The 25558-nt window shown below is 29.5% G+C and overlaps 1 protein-coding gene across 1 annotated transcript in view; it reads left to right on the forward strand.

Annotated features, from left to right (window-relative positions):
- Positions 1–25558, forward strand: part of LOC148226687 (5-hydroxytryptamine receptor-like) — a 198177-nt gene that overhangs the window by 99085 nt on the left and 73534 nt on the right. Inside the window, exon 2 of the mRNA XM_088203462.1 lies at positions 2612–3139. Within this exon, the coding sequence (XP_088059588.1) occupies positions 2857–3139 (283 nt within the window). The 5' untranslated portion in view covers positions 2612–2856. The remainder of the gene's footprint in view (positions 1–2611; positions 3140–25558) is intronic.

Consider the following 25558-nt stretch of genomic DNA (forward strand, 5'->3'; position numbering starts at 1 on the left):
TTGAAGTGGTACATTTTTATAGAGCAAAATTATAGGTCCTTTACTTTGAAAAGTTTATTATTGCCACATAAAGTTACCTTTAGTTCCATATAAATAATATTTTACTGAAATAAATATACAATAGGGTGAAAAAATATGAAGTTTATAAACTAGATAAATTTTTCTTAGTAACGAAAAGTTCATAATATACATACCAAAGATGCGCAACTTGTTCAGGATTGCAAATGACTATATTTTTTCGAGAAAAATTAAAATGAGCGAATATAAATTAATGCTTTGGTCCAACAAATCTCAAAATCTTTTCAAAAAATTGCTTTGACTAAACCACTTCAAATCTGTATGTAAAATTATATCCAGTTTCTCATCTTTGCATTGCATTTGAAAAGTCGCCATTGAAGAGATTTTCCTCTAAGCGATTCCATAATTAAAAAATATATCTTTTACACTTTTTGTGTCGTTTTTCACTATATAAAACTAATTTATAAATAATGCAGTGATTTCTAAAAATATCTGAAAAATCTTCGTCATTCAAACATAATTAACAATGCTTTGTTTGAGCTATGTTTTAATAATAACAACTGTATCTTGGTTACGTATTTATTGAATCCAGTGAAAAAATCGATACCTCGCAATTAAATCGTTCCTAACGGTTTTTCTTTAATAAAAAAATCAGCAAAGATCATAGCAATCAAAATTAGCAATTAAACACTGATTCATATAACTGTAAGAAAAATAAAATACATAGATTAATATATTATAAAACGCTCATATAAATTTTTGCCCATTTTTGTGTTGCATGATTATCGTATACCTTGAATGTATTTATTTATTTCGTTTTTGTTTTTGATGTCTTCAGGTAGTGAATTCGCGAATTGATTTAAGGTTTATTAAACAGATTTTCTCTCAGAAAAATTGGATAACTCGCAGCTATTATTACATTGAAAACATATTTTGTTGCAAGTCATACTTCTTCAGCCTCAAAACCGATTGTAAATATTTCGATACATTGTGTCGCGACCGATTTGTTGGCCAGATCTGATATATACATTAAATATAATAATAACCCTAGTTGAGACCTATAAATAAATTAAATTCGCAACACATCATGAATATATTTCAAGATTATCCAACGTTTACAGCAAAATTACCGACGCGACCTTATACTGTACATACGCAATGCATTAAAAAGCCATTAGCTGTCCGAAGAACAAATAAAAAATTCAATGTTTGCCCGCTAAACATTCCAAAAATAGTAATATAATGTGAAGGGAACCGAACCTTCAAAAGTACATTTATATAAATTATTTATTTTCTATTGCTCTTTTTATTTTTTCTTTACCATCGTTAATAAATTATTGTGTAGTATACTTTTTAAAATTTTTAAAACCGCTTGTAACTATTATAACAATTATCTTAAAATAGTTGTGCATTTGTATAACTAGTCGATATTCTCAATCACTCTCTGTATTCATCCGAGGGATTATGTATTATTAATTGTGTCATTATAAAATTGAAGATTGAAAAGTTATTATGTTAATCTGTACCAATGTCATTATTATTGAATATATACATATTATAAACTATTATCAAAGAGACAATTACTTTCGGTTTTAACTAATATTATAATACAATGAGTGCTTTAATCTGTAATTATGTTATAAGACTAACATACGTAAAGCATCTGAGCTACGTATTACTTCCGTTACATAAATAGCATTAGACATTAATTCAATCGCAAGATCGCAACCCTTTCATAGTAAATTACTGAACTTTGCTACTATAAAACTCGTATATTACGTAAAATGTATAATAAAAAGCGTGTATTCATTTGGCCTGTAAACTTGTAGCAAATCTATCGTTTTCCTTGATATACAGTATTGTAAAAAACAGGCAGGGTAAATATATATATATAGGCTAAAAAATGCTCATTTAAAGTTTGAAGAACACCATATTTTTAATTATTATCTGTTATTTTAGGAGCGTTGGAATACGATTCGCAGAAAGTTGTATGTCGCTAAGCATGTCTTTAAACTAAGGAAAAGTACTGTCGACAAACTTTTGGATTCCGGAACGCCTTCGAGAATTACGATCGCATCCTCTGGTGATGTTCGTTAGGGCCAGGATGCACCAACTGACTCGCCATCCGGCTTCTTAATAAAATAGTATTGAACATATGTGTAATGTTAGCTAAAAGGAGGTAGTATAATTTAATTTTTATTGTTTTTTTCTTAATGTGTATAATTTTTATTATATTATTGAAATAATTCTATGTATTGTTTTTCAACCATCGTGATACATTGGGGTAATTTGTTAGGTCAAAATGAATTGTATACTATATTATGCAATTATCAACATAATTTATTAAATTAATACCGTTATTATGATTTTGTACTTTATAAATACCCAATATACCAGTACGTATTATAGATATGTTCCAATATTGTACGATTGAATGGCCATTGCAGCTGTTGTAAAAAGTACTCAATATCCCACACATCATTGAAATTGACTTTATTAAGCTATTTATATCTAATGAATGTTTTTACAATTCTGTGTACCTAAAATATTATAATATACATATAACCTAATTACTTGTTTATCTTGCTTTCAGATCCGACATGAACGCAAGCGACAAAATGCACAGAAACCGAATAAAAAGTGCGCTACATAATTCTTAAATTAAAATAAATTCAAGATGTAACTTTGTAAATTAGATATTTGTTTTCAACCAACAAAAAAGCAATAACTATGAATGTTTTCACGCTTATTCTCTTTGTTCTGGGGAGGGTGAAATGTGTTAGAAAAAAACGACGCTTAGAATAAATGTAAAATGTGAAATAAATCAACTATAAAGTGATGGAGGTGGATTTGGGCAAGGGTGGTGATATGACATATTTTTGGGACCAACTATTCGACCCGAGCCTCATAGTCCAAGAGACAAATACGACCCTTGTGCAAGAAACAAACGCTACGACTCTAATCCCTGTGGCAAACGACAGCTGGATATGTCAGAATACGTCTTGGACGTATGCAAACTCATCAGTGATACAAAACGGTACGACGGAGAACACTGTGGCGCTGCTACACGTAATCGGGAAAGCAATCATTTTGGGACTGGTCATCTTATCCACTGTGATCGGTGAGTTAATTATTTTATAATTTATTTATATAAGCAACGATATGCTTATGATACCCTTAGCATGTAGTTTTACTATATAAATATTTTTTTATATACTGATCTATATATATAAAAACAATATTAAAAAAGATGGGCTCGGTAACACCCAGACTGATTAAATTATAATGACTGAGTTCTAGACAATGTCATTTTATTGCTTCTTTACTTTCATTTTGGCAATGCTTCATGCTTAATCGAAAAAAAACTTAAACGTTTCCACCGATTAAATCATGGTCATTGCGACCAATGAACCTTACATATTCATTGAAGGTTCTGCAAGACTAAAATTTGTCATATAGTTTTAATCAATAAATGATAAATCCCCAAACTTATCTTGTATGACTTTTTATCGAAGCAGAAGAGCTTCTAAGTTATATTTAGTGGACCCTATGACACTTAATGTGAAGTCATTCTTTAGCCAATTTTACGGTGACTGCTACCTTATAAATATTATTGAGCTGTTACTGATGCATTAGTAAGCTCGGCTCAATTAGAAACATCTTTTTTAAATTTCTTAAAGCATATCTATATTAATCTAATGGCACCATGCTTCTCAATTATTCGTAGTTTTTAACTATTTAAATAATAATATAATATTGAATTAAAAAATAATTATTGATTATTAATACTTATTTTAATTAATCATTAATTATCTTTATAATCGTTAGTTATCTTTATAATCGTAGAGTTGTTCCACTGTTGATTTTGTGCAAAATTGCATCTAAATTAAATCTTCAAAATCAGCTGCGATTGAATTAATTAATTTTAAATACATAGTTTATTGTGTATACAATGGTTAATCATGTTTGGAACGAATTTGATATATTATATTAAACATCATTGTCGGATCGGATCCGTATTGACATTTATTTTTTGCGAATTTGCATATAAATTAAATAACTATAAATAAATTAACCGCTATCAAATTATTTAACTGATTGTAATAAAATTATTGCATTTTAAAACAACCAACACATATAACTGATAACTTCAAAAAAATTTGCGACGCACACCTGTTTTTGAGATAAGCGTTAAACGGTAACAAAGGGTGGGCTTCTCCAACATTTTGTTACTTTCAACGAACGGATTCTACGAATTCAGTCATAGTACATACCGCCACAATCAGTATATTCACAATTTTTATTCGATCGCATTTATAAGCGTTTTTTTGTTGAGGAGTATCTTATTGTCTCACATTTCGAAATACAATAAAGGCGCATAAAGTTCGTGGGTTTCAGAGTAGCACTAGTCACTCGTGTATATTAGGAAAAAAAACAAATACAAGTATATTGTGTCAATATATAGGGTCTTACTCTAAGATGTTTCTCAAATTTTATATAAGATAGTGTAATGGAATATTTTGAATATTATATGTGTTAAAATATTTTTATAACAATATTACGAGTGATAATCAAATAAAGTACATCTAAACCGAATTTTGCTCTATAGGAGAGCGCAAAAATTCAATTATCCCTTCTCAGAAGTCGAAAATCCATGTCAAAAGCAATAAAATTGTGTCGGCGCCGTCGTAGTGAGAACGCTCGTTGCCGAGCGTTCCCACTGCCACAGCGCCGATACAATTTTATTGCTTTTGACGTGAATTTTTGCCTTCTGAGAAATGATAATTGTTTTTGCGCTCTCCTATTGAGCAAAATTAGGTTTGAATATACTTTGATCAGCCATCTAATATTATAAGTCAATACTAATATCGGTAAGGATGGCTATCATATGTTTTAAACATAGTGTAATATCGAAGTGCAGACAAACTATGGAGCAATATGTAAGTTGCGATACCTGTACTTTTTCCGCTAATTTTCTATTGTTGGCTTAGCTTGTATTTTGGATTGAATAAAAGTTCTAAAAATTTAATGAATTAAAATTTTTATAAGGTTAGGTTTGGGTTTGAACAGCAAGTAGACGTTTCTCAACTGTCAAATCATTTTACAACATCGTTGATATCCGTAGTGCCTAGCGGAGGGAAGGAGTTTCTCGGAACAGAAATTTCTTTCGATAAGCGAACTCTATTTTTGTTATTAAAAAATCCGTTTTAATGTGATCCCGATAAACGTCATTATCTAGCTGAACTGTCGCCACACATTTACCAGTGATGCATAAAGCGGTGTGTGTTTTATTCATGAAACTCAAAATTTTTCGTGATGCAGTGAAATCAAAAATAGGTCATTGATATTTTTTATTGCTTCTCAAATCATCACGCTAGATATTTCATGTCAGGCAATGACTTATACTTAAAAGACCTGTGTTCGAATTACTGTATAATTATTATTCAAATCTCAGATTAAGTTTTCTTAGATTTTCTATATCTCATGCATGAATATCGTATTGATAATTAAAATAAAGTTAGGTTGTGCTTAAAGCAGTGCTTGAAAGAGAGTTTTTAAGCAGCTATTGCAAATATCCCGGCATAAACCCTAGTTATCTATAGCTGAGAGCTGCTGCATCGTCAGCAGCAGTAGGGGGTAGGAATCATGTTCATGTGTGGAAGTTTTAAAAACAATGTTTGATTTTATTACATTATTTATAAATATTTTACTATTCATTTAACTTATAAGTTAATAGTATGCCAAAAAGAGTAGCGGCTGTTATTGAAGCCAGGGAGAAGGAATAGTAAATATTAAAGCGAGTTGAAATTAAATCTTGTATTATTAATATATAGCGTAGTCAGGAATTGTTCAGACTAGTAACTCTGAGGTTGCGGGATCGAATTTTTAATTTTTATAAAAATGCTCTATTATTTAAAAAAATCGGACCCAGCAGCAGTGACTGATTGATTATAAATTGTATAGCACATAATAATTAATAATTAATAAAATAGATGTCACTGATTCTCTGACTTTCAGTCTGGTAGTTAATACTTACTTGTAGGTATTCATTATGTCTGATTGACTTACTCAGGTGGTACAGATTTGCCCGTTGTAACGTATTGGGCTTACGCCTGTCAGGTTACAACGGAAGATTTAATAAAATATGGAAATAATATCTTGCATTAGTTGCATTCAATAACACTATTTTTCAAAATTCAGTTCAAAAAAGTAGATTGCAAATAAATAAAATGTATAAAAAAACGTTGAGAAAAGCAAGGAGTATAATAAATAAAATAAAACATATATTACTAACAACATAACACATCAATATTTCCCTGTGTACTTATACATACCAATTCTTCCCTCAGGGCGACCGATCAATCACAGGACAGAAATTTAAAAACACTTGATGATCACGCGTTTAACAATGTTATGAAATGCATTGATTTTAAAAAATAAATATTGGTTAGCACATTATTTTCTAATTTGATCGTAAAATTTCAAAAAATTGTGATGTAAGATCGTCCAATTTCATTTTAAATGACGATAGATTTTTATGAGATTTCACAAATCTTACAAAGATTATTCTGTATTTATATGAAATTAATAAGCAAAAAATACGGTAATGTTTTCTGCTTTTTGGCAACCTTTGCTACTATTTTTTGCGCAAATACTAAACAATTTTTTTGCGTGTTCATAACATTAAAGCTTTTGAAACACGTTTTTTGCAACATAATTTTTAATCTGAGATTATATTCAATATAAACATTCTTATTATATTTTTAGTGGTAGGCTACTAATTTGTAAAAGTTGCAGTCAACTAGGGAACGAATTATATTGTAGTGGTATCAAGAGATTAGTGGATTTAATTTCAAAAATAAAACTGTATCTTATATTTGCACCAGGAAAAATGTTTTTAACAAAAAAATATAAAAAACTTCTAATGATATTTTTCTTTAAAAATTTTACGAGACAACTTTTGCTGTTTGCGTTCCACTTTCTGCTCCATTTTCTCACTGTGTTTCGCGCTCGGATATCTTGGCAAAATATTATATATATTTATATACGCGCACTGGCAATTTTATCAAATCATTAATTGGTATGTTGTTTTTTTGGCCATTCTGCAAAGTGTGCCGTATACAGAAAATTCAATAACCGATACGCTTACGAGGACAAATTTAATGAAACATCGTACGTGATGCGCCTATAAAAATGATTTACGCAGGGCACCGTATTTTTTTTCTTTCTAATGAATATTTGGAGAGTTAACATTTTGTAGTGTTTCAAAGACCCCTCTGTTCGCAAAATGTTTCTTTTCGCGGCGTTGAGTTGTGATGAAATCAAGCAGTTGACTGAAGCCATTAACTCGGTTAACTCAGTAACATAATAAACGATTTACCAAGAACCGTGCATTAGCTAGCAATGTAAATATTTACGTTACTTTATTATAAGAACCAACAATGTATTCTATATGTGTGCTTTTATTATAAATATATTTTTATATAACTATTAATATACTTTCTTCTAGCGGATTGGTATAATATTATATATTTATAAAAATTTCACACTTAAAATAAATTATAGCGCAAATAATTTTTATTAAGTGCTAAGTTATGAACCAACACATCTAGTTATAATTTAAAGTGATTTAACAAACCTCTCTCGGTATAAATTAATAATGATAAATACAAATAATACGCCCAAAGATTGGCGGTCTGTCTGATCAAATTACCGTCTCCTTAACTAACCTACACAGAAGCGTAAACTTCATAGCGTTAATTCGGCGCTAAAGTCGAATTTGATTAAGATTTGTGTTATGACAAACTTCCCATCCAGCCGAGCCATCCTAACATAACAACAGCTCAATTCATATAAAACTTGTTTTAAAACACAATTTTCCCTTAAGCTCTCGTCTAGTGACTAATTACCCGAGTGACGGATGGAGATGTTACCCCGACTCCCCCAAATTATTATAAATCACCCCCTGGGCGGCAGGTCCTTGCGACATTATACTGAATAATTTCACGGGACGAATCAAACCGACATAATCATTAATAATCCAGAGCAACACGTGTGCGAGGCCCCCGGGTGGCTGCCGAAACTAGGGTAAGTTTTTCGTACAGTTTTTTCAATCAGAGAACGTGACGTTTGCTCCCAGGTGAGGTTCGGTAACTTGTCTAGGTTAACCGTAAAATACATATTTACAGCTTCTGAGAGCCGCACGTGCTTTGTTATGTTTTGACGAAGTACTATAATATCACGATACTCTGGAGATGTAGTTCTCCATATACTGATACTCACTTTTAGAATAGATATTCTAAACGCTTGTGTTGAAAAAATAATACAAAACAAAGTATGATAGGCAATGCTTCGTGCTATAATTTCAAAGCAATGGATATTTTACGCATTTTACTACCATTAAAAAAATATTGGTAAAAAAGCAAATGTTCTTATGAATCAGAACCACAAATATGTTTGGAATTAATCACAAATTTTTCACTTATAAATAATTCATAAGTGGAATTAATGGTTTATAAAATATATTGCGAAGATCTTAGTTGTAGCAAGCGCAATTCAAGCCCTTTCAGTTGTGACATAGTTTACGAATCCGAATATGCGGTCACAGACCCTTAACGACGCGCGTTCTAGTATTATCTTCCTCAAGAGGACTAGGTGCTGCAGATTCTGTAAAGGAAGTTGCTAAGATGAAAGATACGATAAGTTTAATCTCATCAAAGCAATATGTACTTAGACATTTCATGTTTTTATTAGAATTTAAGTTTTAGTTTAGCCGCCGAGAGCGAACCCGGTCCAATAAAATCGTGCCGTTGAGCGTTCTCACTGCGACGGCGCCGACACGATTTTATTGCTTTTGACGTAATTTTTATTTCTGAGAAGTGATAATTGTTTTTGCGCTCTCCTATTGACCAAAATTCGGTTTGAAAATACTTTGATCAGCTCTCTTATATTAACAGTGCATAGCAATATCAATGAGGATAGCTATAATATTTTTAAAACATAGTGTAATATCGAAACGCAGACAAACTATGGAGCAATATGTGAGATGCGATGTATGTCTGTACTTATTCATACGCTTATTTTCCCCATAGGGATGATCCCCTTTGACTTGATTTGTATTTTGGACTTGACCTAATAAAAATTCTAAAACCATAATTAGTTTTAGAACATTACTAGGTTAGGTTTGGGTTTGAACAGAAAATTTCGCAACTGTCAAGTTGACCTGGGTAGTCAGTTTAGAGCAGCATATTAGCGCATATCACTTAAATTATATTTTCGCTAGTAAAAATATATATATATATATATATATATACTGTTGAAAATTTACTTGGACTTACTAGTGTAATCGGATGTAAATAAATAATGATAAGTGTGTAAATCTATATTACTACATATAGAAAAGTTGTAATCATATAATTGACTGATAAGGTAGATTGGATACAATTGCGCGCGTTATATATTCTCAATGCAATAAAAATTTAACCCTATATGATTTATGGCATGCTAAGTGGTCTCTCACGGTGTTTCATTGTTAAGCAAAAACCCTATTTTTTATCGGTTAAAATGCTTTGAACTAGCCTTTTTTATGATAATAATGTGTGTCAATCCTTCAAATATTATAAATATAATAGCATAATAGCAAAATAAATACAAATTACGTGGTTAAACTGGCAAAATGTTAGTATATTAGTATTATCAATGAAACACCGATTAAATATGATTTACTTACTAGCCAGATTCACAATTTACCACTCATTACTATATTATTATATATTCACAGAAACATATAGTTTGCTTTTTTCTAGCACAAAACATACTTGCGTCTATTAAATTCTAATACGTTCTTACGTACCGACGCTCGTCGTTGTCGTTTTCGTTGACTAGTTCAGTCAAATTAAAATGTTATTGAGAATAATTATTTATATATTATTTATATTTTAATCATGCTATAAATTAAATTTAAGGTAGGAGGATTTTTATAATTTAATGTTATATGGCAGAAATAATTAAAACTCATATTTAAGAGACATGTAAATTTTAATTTAAAATACATTAAGAGTATCTTCTGGGAATTCACCTACGAACGCTTTACTTGATAGGGCAATACATTTTTCAATTACGTCTGCTATTCTCTGTCGTAATCTGTAAAATTCATTACGAAATTAATAACTCATATATAAAATTAGATAAATTGAATTTAGTGAATTATACTTTTATGTAGTTTAATAAATAAATATTGAATTGTATTATATACCTATTCTTGTCACTTATAAAATTTATTTATTACAATTGACAGATTTCTATTTCGATAAAATTTAGAGCGCTAACTGTCAATCGTTCCAAATTGCTCAGGCAGAATTTATTATTTTTATATTTCTGAATATTTAAAGATTTAGAGATATTTGATTTCTTTCTGAGTTTTGAGTGAATCGCATAAATATATTTTTTATTCGCGCATGATTAAAGATTTATATTATACTTTTTGTGGAAAGTTTCAATTGATTGTGGAGTGATATTGTAAGGCTTTGATATGCAAAAGATTGGGGCGTTATATTAACAAAACGACGAAGATATGTGGGATTCCGACCGCAGAAAAAATGAGGTAAAAGGGTTGCTCATGCAGAAAGTGAAAAAGGGAGAGTAATAAAATATGCTCGGAATACAAATTCTTTCATCATATCTCCACTCTTTACGGTTGTGTTCGGTTTAACACGATACGTGTCGGTGGACGACAATAAAATTGAAGAATTTATTGAGACGATGGTGAATATAGCAAGTAGTATAATAATATTTATATCACGGCCAATTTGGTGAAAGTAGCAAAGTATAACAAATTGGAAATGACTACCCCATCAAAACTTTTGGCAAAGTAATCGAAAAAGATTCTACAAACGAAAACTTTCTTGAGAAACAATTATATCGGTCGTGACTATGAGCATTCTTATTTATTTTATTAATTACTTTTTTCCCAATTAGCCTGGATAACTTTGTAATAAAGTACGAGTTTTTCGGTTAGCGCTTAAGAAACGCGCCGATATAATATTTATATTTTCATTAATTATTTATGAAATATTATCACCGATTAAATATTTTCTTTATGCTTTATTTAGCGCTAGCTTTTGAGATTTTCGCGTCTGCATATGCAAACATTATATTCATCGAAAGGTCTAAATTTGAGAAGATACATTTCCACCGCCCTTGTCGCTCTGTATAAATAATCAAATTTATTCTCTTTGTGTAAACATGGGGTGTCGTCGAAATCACAAAGGGGTACGGGTATTATGTATTACGTAAACCTTGGCCCGCCATGTGCGCCAAATGTGCCTCGAAAATAAACATGCCAATTCGCGATACGTCTCAAATCTGAGGCCTGTGCGAAAAACTGCCACTTTGTTCTTTATAGGAACCTAAAAAATATTTACATGACTGTGGCGCTCCATGACTGACAGAATGTTATTAGGAAGATTGCTTACATCAAAGTTATTCATTGCTAAATTTTTTTTATAAATATATATCTTCTTCTTCTTACACTATCTGCTAGCATATAGATATATTTTAGTGGAATTGCACCCAAACCATTTTCTCAAATTTCATAACCTTGAGAAGCAACTTATTTTCACTTGGTTTTGTTTGTATGATTTTCTTATCCTAATGTTCCAATCACAATTTTTTAGCACACATCTCAATGGTCTTTGCTTTTTGAATTAATTTTAATTTATTTACTATATTCAGAATTATTTTGCAATTTTTATATTTTATTATAGATGATGTTTTATTTTTTGTAATTTATAAAGTTTCTTAGAGTTTTAAATGTAAGTCTGACGTCATGCTTATTTTTAACTTTTTATTTTTCCTTACATCTTAAGCTCATTCTTTTAACCGTCAAATTAAGGATTTCATCTGTTATCCATTGTTGTTTTTACCGGTCTTTCTGATTTAAGTAGTACGTTTTTAACAATGAATATAAAAGCATATTTTATCGTTCCCTATCTACAATTTACATCGTAATTATTATAACATTTGTAGTATAATTTTTGGCTCAAATTTTAATTTTTATTTCCTGTAGTTTTTACATATAATACTCTTTAAAATTGAACCTTCATATTAACAACTCTCAGATGATATATCTGCAATTAGGTATACTTTTACTGGTGTTATCGCATAAAAATCGTAGAATAATACAATTTTAATTATTCTAGCTGCAAGCTTATTTTAATATATATATTAAAAACCGTGATAATATATTTAATTAATAAAAATTATTCTCAGCATGCTAATTATATTATACAAAGGTCCATCCTAAATTAAAATGTACTATTATTTTAATATTAATGTATATAATATTCACATAAAATTATATGTTATCTGTTTTTTAATGTACGACCCTTGTTGTGATATTTAGCCAGTTAAACGCTGGAAGAATATACAGATTATTTCATAGAAATATGTAATTTGTACCGAAATACAGTCCTTGACGAAGTTCACACAAATGACAAATCACCAATGGCAATATTGTTTAGATCCACCTTTGTACATTTTTTGAAAGTGAAACTTCCAGGTGGCTATTTGTGGGGCGATCATCCAATAATGACAAAGAATACATATAATAGTGTTAATCGCTGTAGTGTTTAAAATATATTGTTTAAAGCTTATGAATAAATTATTACAATAATGTATCTTTGATAATTTATTTTGTCTGACAGCACATATAAATATGTTTGTGATTGCTATATAAATTTGACCATGAGAGAAGCACTCATCTCTCAAGTTAGTTCCTGTCGCATTGATTGACAGTCGATGTGACTTATTTATTTTCTTGGGGAAGGCTAGGTGTATTGGGAGTTTGCTCCGCTCCATGCGAAAAGGCAAACCACCAAGATTCAATATGATTCTGGGAACACATTCTCGCCTTTAAATGTGTCAGTCACAATCGTTGCTTAAGATGTGTGCTTACCACAGAGTGTTGCGTTGTGAAATGGTAATCGTTTTGTGTTCAGAGAATTTAAGAACTCGACTAGATAGATTATTTCGTAAATTAAGTAAAACAACTGCTGCAAATTTAATTATCTCTTGAATCGTGAAATTTGAATCTTATGTGAGAAGTTATAAAATCGCACCCTAATTAACGAGAAATTTTGATGAATTCCCGATACTCTACCTTACCTTGAGAAATTCCTGATAATTCTAATTAATCCACAATTTGTTCGCCTCTGTGGGATACAAGCTGTCTGTAATATTTCTCAAGAGTATCTCCCGCATATAAGTGCACATTACCCGAAACCCTTAGTTGTTGAGTTTCGGGGATTAGCAACCCTTGCACCTTTTCAGAATCCGTGCAAATGCCTAGATTTGTATTCTAATATCAGAATACCTTATCAGTATGTGTTTGTGTTCTGTTGTTGTATAGTTCGTTGCGTGTGTTTACTGGAAGCCCCGACGTGAAGGGCCGTTAAAACCTTAGGACAAAGGTCAAGCATTTTACGGTTATCATGCATTTTGGATGAACCGCCACAAATTTACGGGGCCCAAAAAGTGAATAATAAAAACTAGTCGCGTAAAAAGGCCTTCTCTCGCCGGGGCTTTTACATACCAAGTACGTGCTTAGCCCAAATTTACACACGAAACAAAATTGCTTTGTCGCTATGGAGCAACGTGATATAAAAATATAATAGGAATACATCAGCGAAAATAAAACCATTTATTTTTATATTGTTCGATGGGTAATGTTTGCATACAATAATGTAGTAGTTTCAAATGTTTCCCAAACTGACTTACACATTTGAATAGCGTTACAAAGTGGTCAGCGCACACTGAGCAAACGATTGAGTCAGTAATTTAGTTAATTTTAATAAATAGCACATAGTACTTGGATCAAACGTATCGTTTGTTTGTGGTAGTCTAAAACATATACATGTAAATACAATTGAATTTAAGTATTTTTAACTGTTTTTTTTTTTCAAACCTTTATATTCAATTTAATACATTTCATACCTGATTTCACACACTACAGATTTCCAAAGCATTTAATAAAATAAGTAAAGCAGGCTCATTGGCATTAAATTAGAAAACTTTCACTACTAACAATTCACTACCAACAATTTATTGCGGTGTCTGTATTTAATTGCTATTTTTTACAATGCGTGTTATTTCATAGTTTTATATCGGTGTCAATATCGGGTGGCGATGTTTAATGCGGAAGTGTCCAGCTTGCTCGAAAAAGTTGTAACTGTTGGTCGAGTCCCATATAAAATAGGGCAGCCGGTCAAAAGAGCGTGCGTCAAATGAGCGCCGTCAAATGCGCCGAGAAAATCGTATCGATGATTTCTTCAGTGCTCAATTTAAGGCAAATGTTGAATTAAATAATAAGAAAGTTACTGCAAACAGATATATTATTTCCAAATTAATTGACGTGATTTGCTTTTTATCTAAACAAGAACTTTCTTTTCGAGGACACTGAAAATAATAATACCGTAAATGAAGGCAACTATGTTGAATTATTGTATTTTCTAAGCGAATCAGACACATTATTAAAAAAAGTGAGAATAGATTGTCAGCTCTTGCATTAATATCAATCGAAAAAAAACATTTAGACAAATTAAAAAAAGACAATATACTGATTATATAATGCGGTTATTGCTGACTTTTGTAAGAAGGAGCGTCGAATAAAATTAATTTTCAATAAAAAGAAAAACATAATGTGTTTATAAAATAAAGAAAATAAATTTCAAAATATAGTTTTGTTCAGCCCCCCCTAACCCCCATGTTATCAATATGTAATAAAAGTATATATTTTTCACTATTTTCAACGAAAGAACGTCATTTGAAAATGTCGTAAATTTGGCACATATAAATTAGATTTAAATAATATAAAAGTTGAAATGATCGACATTATATTTTTAGAAGGTCAACAAGTCAACAACAAAGGTGACCTTCGTGTCACTCTCGCATTAAAATATTAAAAATAAATAAACAACTTGCATTAAAATAATTGGAATTAGAGATAAATATTTTAAAAATAGACAAATTGTCAAACTTCGATAAAAAATATTTTTTTTTGTAATCTGAGATGCACGACATTTTAATCGTTATGGTTTATATGAACATAACACGAAGCATAACCTCGAACTCGTTTGAACTTGTTTATGCATCTCGAAATATTTAAAAAAAATTCAGTAGCTATATGACATTAGTCATTAACGGTCGTGTTACATTTTTGTCGAATAAGTATTTTTATAATAATATCCCTTTCGATGTTTTTAATTAGCAGTGCATTATAAAGTGATTTCAATTCATTTTAATTACCAGTGTAATTTAGTGTATGTGTTAAAATTAAGCAGTGTATACAAAAAATTAGTGTTTATAGCTAAAATTTGTGTGTTATACACACAATATATTGTTGCTATGCAAGGACGTTGCATCAGAGTGCAACCGACGCGTCGCTTCTACCGCGTCCCTTCCACTGTGGAGTGACGGCGAAGTCGCGTGGTCCGCGAGGACATTTACAATTGTAGACATGGTAATGTCTTTCTAATTTTGTGTGCTAGTAAGTCGACATCGTATTCCAAGCGTTGCACTCAAAACTTGAAATGCATTTATTGGCTTTGTGTTGGAACTAATTTTGCCAATTTCAATTTATTAATGGTAAAAACACACATTTTAGTAATATTAAATTTTCAACTTATGCAAATAAGTCAATAATCTTCAATTTACGAGTGTAAGTTTATTGTAAAATTTTTCATCGGAACATGGCCGGATCGAGCGGTTTTAAGACCGCGCATAACGCGATACTTGACAATTATTGGTCTTAAACTGATTTTTTCCTTCAAAGGGTATCTATATTTTTATGATATGGGATGAAACGGGATTATATGCTCTAATTGTGCATAATTCTTACTTAATATTGTGTGTCTGTTATGCAATAAAAGGATTAGAAAAAAGCTATTTCGCTCGCACTATTAAAATGAGCGATTGACAACTATCGATCTGGGTATCGACATTTTTAGCGGCAACTCAAATAATAATATTAGTCTTTTCGAGTTAGTAAATTACTAATAATTAGTAATCTGTGTTTTAATTATTTATAAATACATATATTGATTTATTTTTAGAAATTATCCATATAATTACGAATGACGATATAATAATGGATGTTTAAGAAAGTGACGATGAATTTGATATTAACTGTGTGATTATTACTGTGATAGTAATAGTAGTAAGAATTATATCTAACTAGTGAGGGGCCGTATACCTGCCCTATTATACGCATTCATTGAAAGTCGAGTCGATAAATAATAATATTTTATTAATAATTTAAAAAAATATTTTTAATTCATTATTTAATTAATAATATTAATATTTGTCAATTTAATGAAACATTATAAAACAAACGTAATGATAAATTTTAAATCAGCGTTTCATGATATAAGTATATCGTACGTATGGGAATGGGGAGCCATACTTTCGTATGTACGTAATAATTCATAAATAATAATGTTTTCATTGACAAATCATTTTAATCGTCAATACGCTCTGGCACATAAAATATTAATTTTACCGCCTATGTTTCGTGAATTTTTATTCCTTGTAAATTTTTCACAATTTACCTATATTTTGTATACCTCATTCCTAAAATATGTATTATTTAAGTATTTTTGCGTTCTTATGATGTGCTTTCTTTTGTCAAACGCTCATATGACTGCCTGCGCATTTGACGCGCGCTATTTTGTTACAGCGCTACTTTGGTAAGCGCTTTTATGACGCAGCGCTTATAATGCAGCGCTCTTTTGACACACGCTCATTTGTCCGCGCTTATTTGTGACGTTGCCATAAAATATACATTGAAGTGGTGTTGTTGTTATTGCATTGAGTCTCTCTGGCGCTCTCTGAATTTTGCTTGTGTCACTATACTGCCAAATTAATTACCCGGTTATCGGGTATTTTTTTCATAAATTAAGCGGGTACTAATTTTTTTAAAATAAATGAATCAGTTTTAAAATATTTGTAGAATAGCGGATAAACAATTTGGTAATTTATATTACACCGCATATTAATTAATAACTAATGTTGTTTTTATAAAGTTGTATCTAAGAAATATTTATTTTAGTCATAATATATGAATTTTAAACTCCACAGACAAGATTAAATTTTGTCATGCTATGAAAGTAATATAGAAAAAAATAGCAAATAAATATTTTGGAACCATTCTTATTTTGCTTTTGTCCGTGAGCGTGGAATAATTTTAATATATATGAATTTGCTTATCGTGAAAACACGTGAAACAGCTCACCCGTCCCAATATATAGTTGACAGTAAAAATATGTTTATACCATGCGTCAAAGGATTAACAGCAACTTTATGAAGTGCCGACTATTGTCAACTCTCGCGGATTATAAACTTGAAAGCATCATAAAAGTTTTATAATCTTTTATTTATGAATCACTACGTGCATAATTTATTTTCTCTTTTCATATGTGCAAAAGTAAAGAATAAATATATATTTTTACTTCTAAATTGATAATAAATATTAATCACTTAATCAAATAATTTATTTTGCGTAATTGCTATTAAAATTGTATTGAAGTATTAAAAAATATCTGTTCATATCTCATGCTAGAGAGCTAACCATCAATCAATGGATAAAGAGCGATTAAGACTTAACGATCATTAATCACTGATGGTAAATAATAACAATAGACATAAATGCCGTTTTTTTTGTACTACCGTCACCCGAATATGCTGTATGTATTTTTTGCAACTACTCGCATTCTATTTTTTTTTTTAAAGGATGCCAAAACGAAATGTGTCATAAAACTTAGATTGCAAAACAATACTTTAGGATTGTTAAATATGGATTTCCTGCTCTTTTTCGACACACTGATCTCACTACCTATTTAATCTTTAAATAGGTTTTGTGATATAGGGGAATAGTCAGAGAATTTTGCATATTGAAAATTGTATGAGATGTATATTTCATATGGAAAAATAAAATATTATATAAAAATTTAAATAACCAGGTACTCGTTAAAAATAACAGAGTACCCAGTTCCGGTTATTTGAGGGTTTTAAATTTTTGAATAATTACTAGTTCTAAAATATCAAATAGTTCGCTCCAAAGTCATTCTTAAACAAAAATGATACAAATGAGTCTTATGTTATTTTTATAAATAATTATTTATTATAACGGACATTTATATTACCAATTTAATATACATAGTACATAAGTCCGATATTTTATTGTGCTAAACAAATAAATTCTTATACAAAAAAAAAAAAACATTTTCTTGGACCTTAATATTTCAAAAACGTTTTAGGTCTATATACTAATTCATTGGTTATTAGATTATTTTAGTGAATACATATTTATTTTATACACTGTGCGCCAAAGATGGTATATCTCAGCCCTTATTCCTCATCCCAAAAATTTGGAGCGATTATCGGTTTCTCATGTAAATCGCCCATAAGGGAATGCAAATGGATCCTATCTCGATCTGATCAATACTTTGGGCAATCTCGTTTATAGGTACCTATTCCGATCTGAATCGCAAGAAAAGCCTTTAAAAACACATCGGTCCTTTTTTATTAAGTCGTAAAGTTCTCTTTGAAGTTCCACAATGGAAGCGTATTAAAACGAGCGCGTAAGTGTTATTTTAGCTCTTCTTGATTGTTGAATACACAATGGTTGTATTAAGAAAGAGATAAATATGTGACATAATTCAAACGTAATCTCACGCCTCTTATAAATAAATATCTCATGTCTATTATAAGAGTAAGCCAGCTATTGTTATTATATAGGCAAACCCGTAACTTTCGTTGGTCTTAAATTTATGTTGAGTCTGTAATGTTTTTCATTAAAATAATTAAATTATGTTTATTTACAAATGCTTTAAATATGTATTGCTAAATTATTAAATAGTTTTTATATTTTTTTAAGCAAAACAAATAATTTAGGGACAATAATATTTTTTTGATATTTATTAACACATAGACAACTAACAATTATAATTAAATACTAAAAAGTTTTTTTAACTATGCAGTTATTTTTTTAAATCACTATAAACAATTTATACTATAAATCTAAATTTCATTTTAAAAAACATCTACTATAAAAAATGTAAAATTAAGTTAAAAATTTCCAATTTTATTGGAAGCTTTTATTTTCGTGGTGTATACCTGTTGCACATGCATAGTTACGATGTTGCCTCTAACGTGAAAATTTTACGATATTATTAAATTACTATATACAGTTTCAGATTCTATCAACAGCAAAGGTGTTACTATATACATATGTATATCTACAAAATGTATACAAAAATATTATTTCAATTTTAGTATTTCTTTCAAAGTGAGAAAATCAATACTATTGTTTCTATAGTTATTCGTTTAAATTTATTGAGCTGGACAAAATTACCATAAATATTTTAAAAACTGAATTTTTACGATTTATTTGTGAAATACACGAGTCAATGGTTAAGTATTAAGTTCACTCGTAGCTGTTTTGTGGTGACAAATTGATAAATTAACATAACCTAAAATTAAAGCTATATTCAAAGTAGAATAGTTGCCGAGTCCTTAAGTATCAGAGTTTTTGCTAACCCTTTTATATGTTTCCTACGAGCATATCGCTCGAAAACGTCCATTGCCATTTCTTTTCGAATGTATATTTATAAAGCGCTTTACTAAATCGCAAAGCCCAAATTTTATTGATTAAGCCTTTTATTTAAATACTAAAAAAAATTTTTGGAAAAAAAACCTTTGTGATTTGTTGATCTTTACAAGCAATTGCATCTGATGAGGTCAATGTGTTACAAAGTTTATATTGAAATTAAACAGTTTTTTAATAATCATTACAATATGTGCAATGATTATTATACATTTATGTTATTGATGTACTTCTGCGTAACATATTCTTTAAGTCGTATCGTAGATCAGGTTGAATTCTATGGAATTTGAGTGACTGTAGGAGTCGAAAGCTGCAGCTTTCTCGGGGTTGTAATAGTGGTATCAGTAGATTTTACGTATCTCTGTTTGATACGAGAAAAACGTTTTAGTTCCGTGTCAAATTTTTGCAAAAAGTTATTGAGTGTTACTTATATATCATTGAAATCAGACAAATGCGTAAAGATAATTCAAAATCATTAAAATTGGCAACGTTGTCATTCTATAAAATTTAAATTCGTTTTTTTTTATATTTGTTTAAATCGCATTCCTTCATAATTTGGACCGATCTTTAAGTGCATTTATTTGGGTAATATCAATGAGATTTATAAAAAATATTTTTTTCATCAGTGCATTGGTATGTTATATTTCGTTGTAAGCTAATAAGCATAAGCCCAATGCGTTACAATGGGGTAAATGAATATCAGTTGGTGACTAATGAAACATAACAACTTTCTTTTAAGCTTATATTTTATTATGACTAAAGCACGTGATTTGGAAAATCAAATGGTTAAAATCGATAGAATTTTATAAAAAATTATATAATATTTATTTAATGCTTTAATTTTAATAGCACACTATTACACAGATTTTCTCAACAGTGTGATAAAGCTATAAACCTTATTCGTTAATCATTTAACTTTGACTACATTGTTGCAGTTAAAATGATTATCTTTGCGTCTGAATTCTCCATAAATATTAAATTATTTTATTAAAAAAATACAGTAGACACTTAATATAATTATAGTGTTCCATTCGGTAGACAGATAAACTTTAAACATTACATTTCTAGACAGTTTAATTCGACTATACATATTTAAGATGGGTTATATTTTAATATGTGTAAATAAATCATGACATTTTATTAATTTATGATTGATTAGAATTTTCGACTGTCAAATTGATAGAAAAGCTATTTTAGACGCACAAGTTACATAATAATATTAGGCATAAAAAATACACCTAATATTTTTCTTTTTCTTTTGCTTACTTTTTCACCTGTCAGTCAAGACGTCAATTTTCAACTTCCAAATTAGATTTCCCACATCTTCCTTCGATCGATCAATAAGTGTGTACATTTCATGAACAAATTTACGCTATATACATTAGCCACGTACGTATCATACATTACATACACTTTTACTTTCGACCCATCAAAAATTGTATTTATTGTATGAAAAAATTCGATATCGAACCTTTTTGACTTTGTTCTTTATCCATCACTGACAATAAAGCAAAGAGTAGTTTATATTATATTATAATACACGAATGTACCTTACCCTTTTTTAGGTAATACATTTTTATATCCGCTCTATATCCTGAATTGTGGAGACTTTTTGATCCTTTTACTTGTTTGACATGCTACAAAATCTATAATAAAGTAAGGTAATACGAAATATTATCCAACGTATTCGAAAATATAGTAAACATTTACGTGAGTCCGGTCAATACAATTACGGATTATGTTAATTTATTATCATAGGTATATTACCCCCGAGTGAATATGTTATCCTTTGTTTAGTATATAATATGTTTTGTCGATACAAAGCTTCATAAATTAATAGAAATATTATTCATGGTTATGTAATGTTAAATTCTGATACACATATGTATCATATTACCCAATATGACTTTCAAAAAATATTTTCTCAGATGTAACTTTGCTTGTTGCTATTTCTTCACGTGTGTGATATTTTTGCCGTTGAAACAACGAAAACTTTTGCATCATATCACGTCAACACCAGAATAAAACAACTCTTACGTATTCAGTGGAAGTTTCATCTCGCACGTGTACAATTTTTGAATACATATGACTATTTGCGTTAAACCTTAAATAAGTCCATCTGTGAATTATGTGTTATTTTAGTTTAACTTACATTAAATTTTACAAGCCTTGATAGATTCTATAGAAATGTAGAGGAGATTATCGTTAATAAATATTTGATGGATCAGATTTCGGACGTTTTCATTAAATAGAACAAACACATTGTGGAAATCGAATGAAAAGTTTATTTTTGCTGGGACAACCCTTATTGATGTTATATGATACATTGAAATTTGATCCTACTATATAACTGAATAAATATGAAATTATTTCACTTTAATTTTTTTTAAATATTACTAATTGCAGTTCCTAATAAAAAAACTTTCATCTTTTTCTCTTAAACAAAATAAGATTGATCTTTTGATCAGATCAGATCTTGAATTTATTAATATAATATTAACCGAAATGCGTATTATTACTTATAAAATATTCCCAGAGGCAAAAACCAATCAGTTGAGTGATATAGGTTATTCTCAGATCCTAATATTATATTCACGAAAGTTCATAGTATTAGCTTTTAATAATCACTTTTATTAAAATCAATTTTGAAGGCACTTACTACTATTTGAAAGTGTCTTTGAAAATATATTAGGGTATCGTCCAGAGGTTTATCCTTTATCGATTTGATGGAAATTGCGAAAAAATGTATGTATAATATGTATTCAGAGACCAGCATCTGTCCGTCGGATTTATTCTGAGCCTTTCCTTTAATATTTCGACCACAGACGGTACATTGTGAATATCCAGTCCAGTGTGCAATTTTCAACAATTTTTCCAATAATTTTATTGCTTATCTGTTGACACCAGTCGCTTGAAGAAATGAACTTGCGGACCATATTACATCATGTCATAGCGCACTGTAATATAAGCGTCTTATTTATATATATAATATTTCATTAAATAACGATTAATATTTATTTGCCAATTTATAAAATAAAATTTACTATATTAATAATAAAATATTTTTAATACCTAATTAAAATGTCGCAACGGTGGATAATTTTTAAATTTATTTGTAGCATAGAAAGGGTTAACTCGTACCTATTAGTAGTTCATCAAAAAATAATATTACGATGTTAAGAATATATAAAATGCCATTTTTGTCATAAGGTCTGGAATCATTGTTTTTTTACCTTATAATTGGTCGTGTTTTTTTTGTTGCTCAGTGTTGCCATATAGTGATTTTCCAGTCCAGGTCAAAAGCAATAAAATCGTGCCATCAAGGTGAAAACGCTCGATTATCAAAACTTTTTATAACAATATTACGAGTGAGAATGCTTTATCTGCAAATGCCCTACCTTCCCCCCCCCCTCCCTAAAAAGACATTCCTGTTTAGAATTCACGTCAAAAGCAATAAAATCGTGCTGTGCCGCGATAGTGGATACGCTCGGTAATCTAACTTTCAGTTTACGAATTTTATATTATTATTATAAATTAAATGAGAAACATATAAACTGAATTTTGCACAATAGAAGAGCATAAAAAACAATCATCACTTATCAGAAGTCAAAAATTCACGTCAAAAGCAATAAAATCGTGTGGGCGCCGTCGCAGTGGAAACGCTAAAAAATTAGAAACTGCAACTTCATACGTAGTAATATATACATTTAAGTACTTATCATTATTTATTCACATACGATGTACTCATGTTACAGTGAATGTGCATTTTTTAGTGAAGTTATATATTCACTAGTGAAGTCCAAATACATTTTTACTAGTAGATATATATTTCTACTAACGAAAATATATGATATATGCTGCTCTACAATGTCTATGAAACTTTATTTGACAGTTGCGAAACGTCCATTTTCTGTTCAAATCTAATGAAAGTTCTAAAACTAATTATAGTTTTAAACTGTTTTTGAAGTCGATATTATTATGGACTTTTGATATAAGAGTGTTGGTAAAAATATATTTAAACCGGATTTTGGTCAATAGGAGGGCGCAAAAACAATTATCGCTTCTCAGAAGTCAAAAATTCACGTCAAAAGCAATAAAATCGTGGCGGCGCCGTTGCAGTGGGAACGCTCGGTAACGAGCGTTCTCACTGCGACGGCGACGGCACGATTTTATTGCTTTTGGCGTGGATTTTTGACTTCTGAGAAGTGATATTGTTTTTTGCGCTCTTCTATTGGGCAAAATTCGGTTTAGGTATGCTTCATTTGATTCTCATTTAAGTCATTATATAGCCCCTATGTAAACTTGTAGAAAATTTTTTACTGTATTCTGTTGATACAGTGCTAATATATAACAAAAATTTTTTTTTATATTTTAGAGGTTAAATACAACAAAGGATAATATTCAAGTCAACCTTAAATTCTCGGTACCGAGCGTTTCCACTGCGACGGCGCCGACACAATTTTATAGCTTTTGACGTGAATTTTTGACTTCTGAAAAGTGATAATTGTTTTTGTGCTCTCCTATTGCCCAAAATTTGGTTTGAAAATATTTTTATCAGCTTTCTTATATTAGAAATAGAAGAATATCGGTAAGGATAGCATAGTTTAATATCGAAATTTAGACAAATTATGGAGCAATATGTGAGATGCGATGTCTATCTGTACTTATTCTTCCGCTTATTATCTCCTGGAAGATGAGCTGGCTTAGATTGTATTCTGGACTTGAGTCAATGAAAGTTTTAAAACTATAATTAGTTTCAGACTTTTATTAGGTTAGGTTTAAGTTTGAACAGTAAATAGACATTTTACAATTCAAAAAGTCAAATTGAGTTTTATTGCCATTTTAGAGCAGCATATCAGTTAAATTATATTTTCTTCTTGTAGAAATATGTATCAACTGGTGAAAATGTATTTAAACTCAACTAATGAAAATATAACTTTACCAAAAAATACATATTTTCTGTAACATTTTTACATCGGATATAAATAAATAATGATAGGTATGCAAATATATATATTACTACATATAAAAAAGTTGAAATCATATAATTTTACTAGCACCTGCCAGATAATTTATATTTTCACTGGTAAATTTATATATCTAATGGTGAAAATGTATTCCGATAAGATTTTACTGAAATGAAATATTATAAACAATATTTTTGGGATAGATTCGAGAATGTTTTTTCTAGATTTTCTTTTATGATATAAGCACATAAAAATTAATGTATTATTTATTTATTTTTAGGCATTAAATCTAATCGCCAAAAAACTGATAATACAATTTATAAAGACTTTCACTACTTACCTAAAATAATTTATGCATGTATTTGCCAAAATTTATTTAATTATGATGATGCATTTTTTATTTCAATTAATTTTTTGCAACTTATTTTTTTCTGAATCGCGTTTAAATTTAATCTCCGAAAGTTAAAAAAAATCGTAGAAAGTACTATGAAAACGTATAAAGTGTAAGCAGATCATAAAGTTAAATACAAGTTTTTAACTTATTGATTTTATTTTCAATATTAATAAAAAAATTATGTATATTTTAATAATATATTATTAAAATATTGACTATTGAATTCAATATGCATAAAAATATATTAATTGTTTAACGCTTGATTTTTACGCATTAACATCTTGACTTTATAATGTTAACCAGTATAATCAAAAATAAAACATATACAACTTGTATTTATGTAACGTAATAGGTCCTAGTATAAGGGAAACAAATACGCGAATAATGTACAATACGAAATAACGAAAATTCCCATAAAATGTAATGAAATATCTGTTTTCATAGCCCAATGTTATTATGTATTATTTTCGTCGTAACGTTTCATTACATTTATAATAATAATAATGTTGTTTATAAAAA

The sequence above is a fragment of the Plectrocnemia conspersa genome, unplaced genomic scaffold (genome assembly GCF_051122295.1).
Source record: "Plectrocnemia conspersa isolate PC_06_02 unplaced genomic scaffold, ASM5112229v1 ptg000014l, whole genome shotgun sequence".
NCBI classification, from domain to species: Eukaryota; Metazoa; Arthropoda; class Insecta; order Trichoptera; family Polycentropodidae; genus Plectrocnemia; species Plectrocnemia conspersa.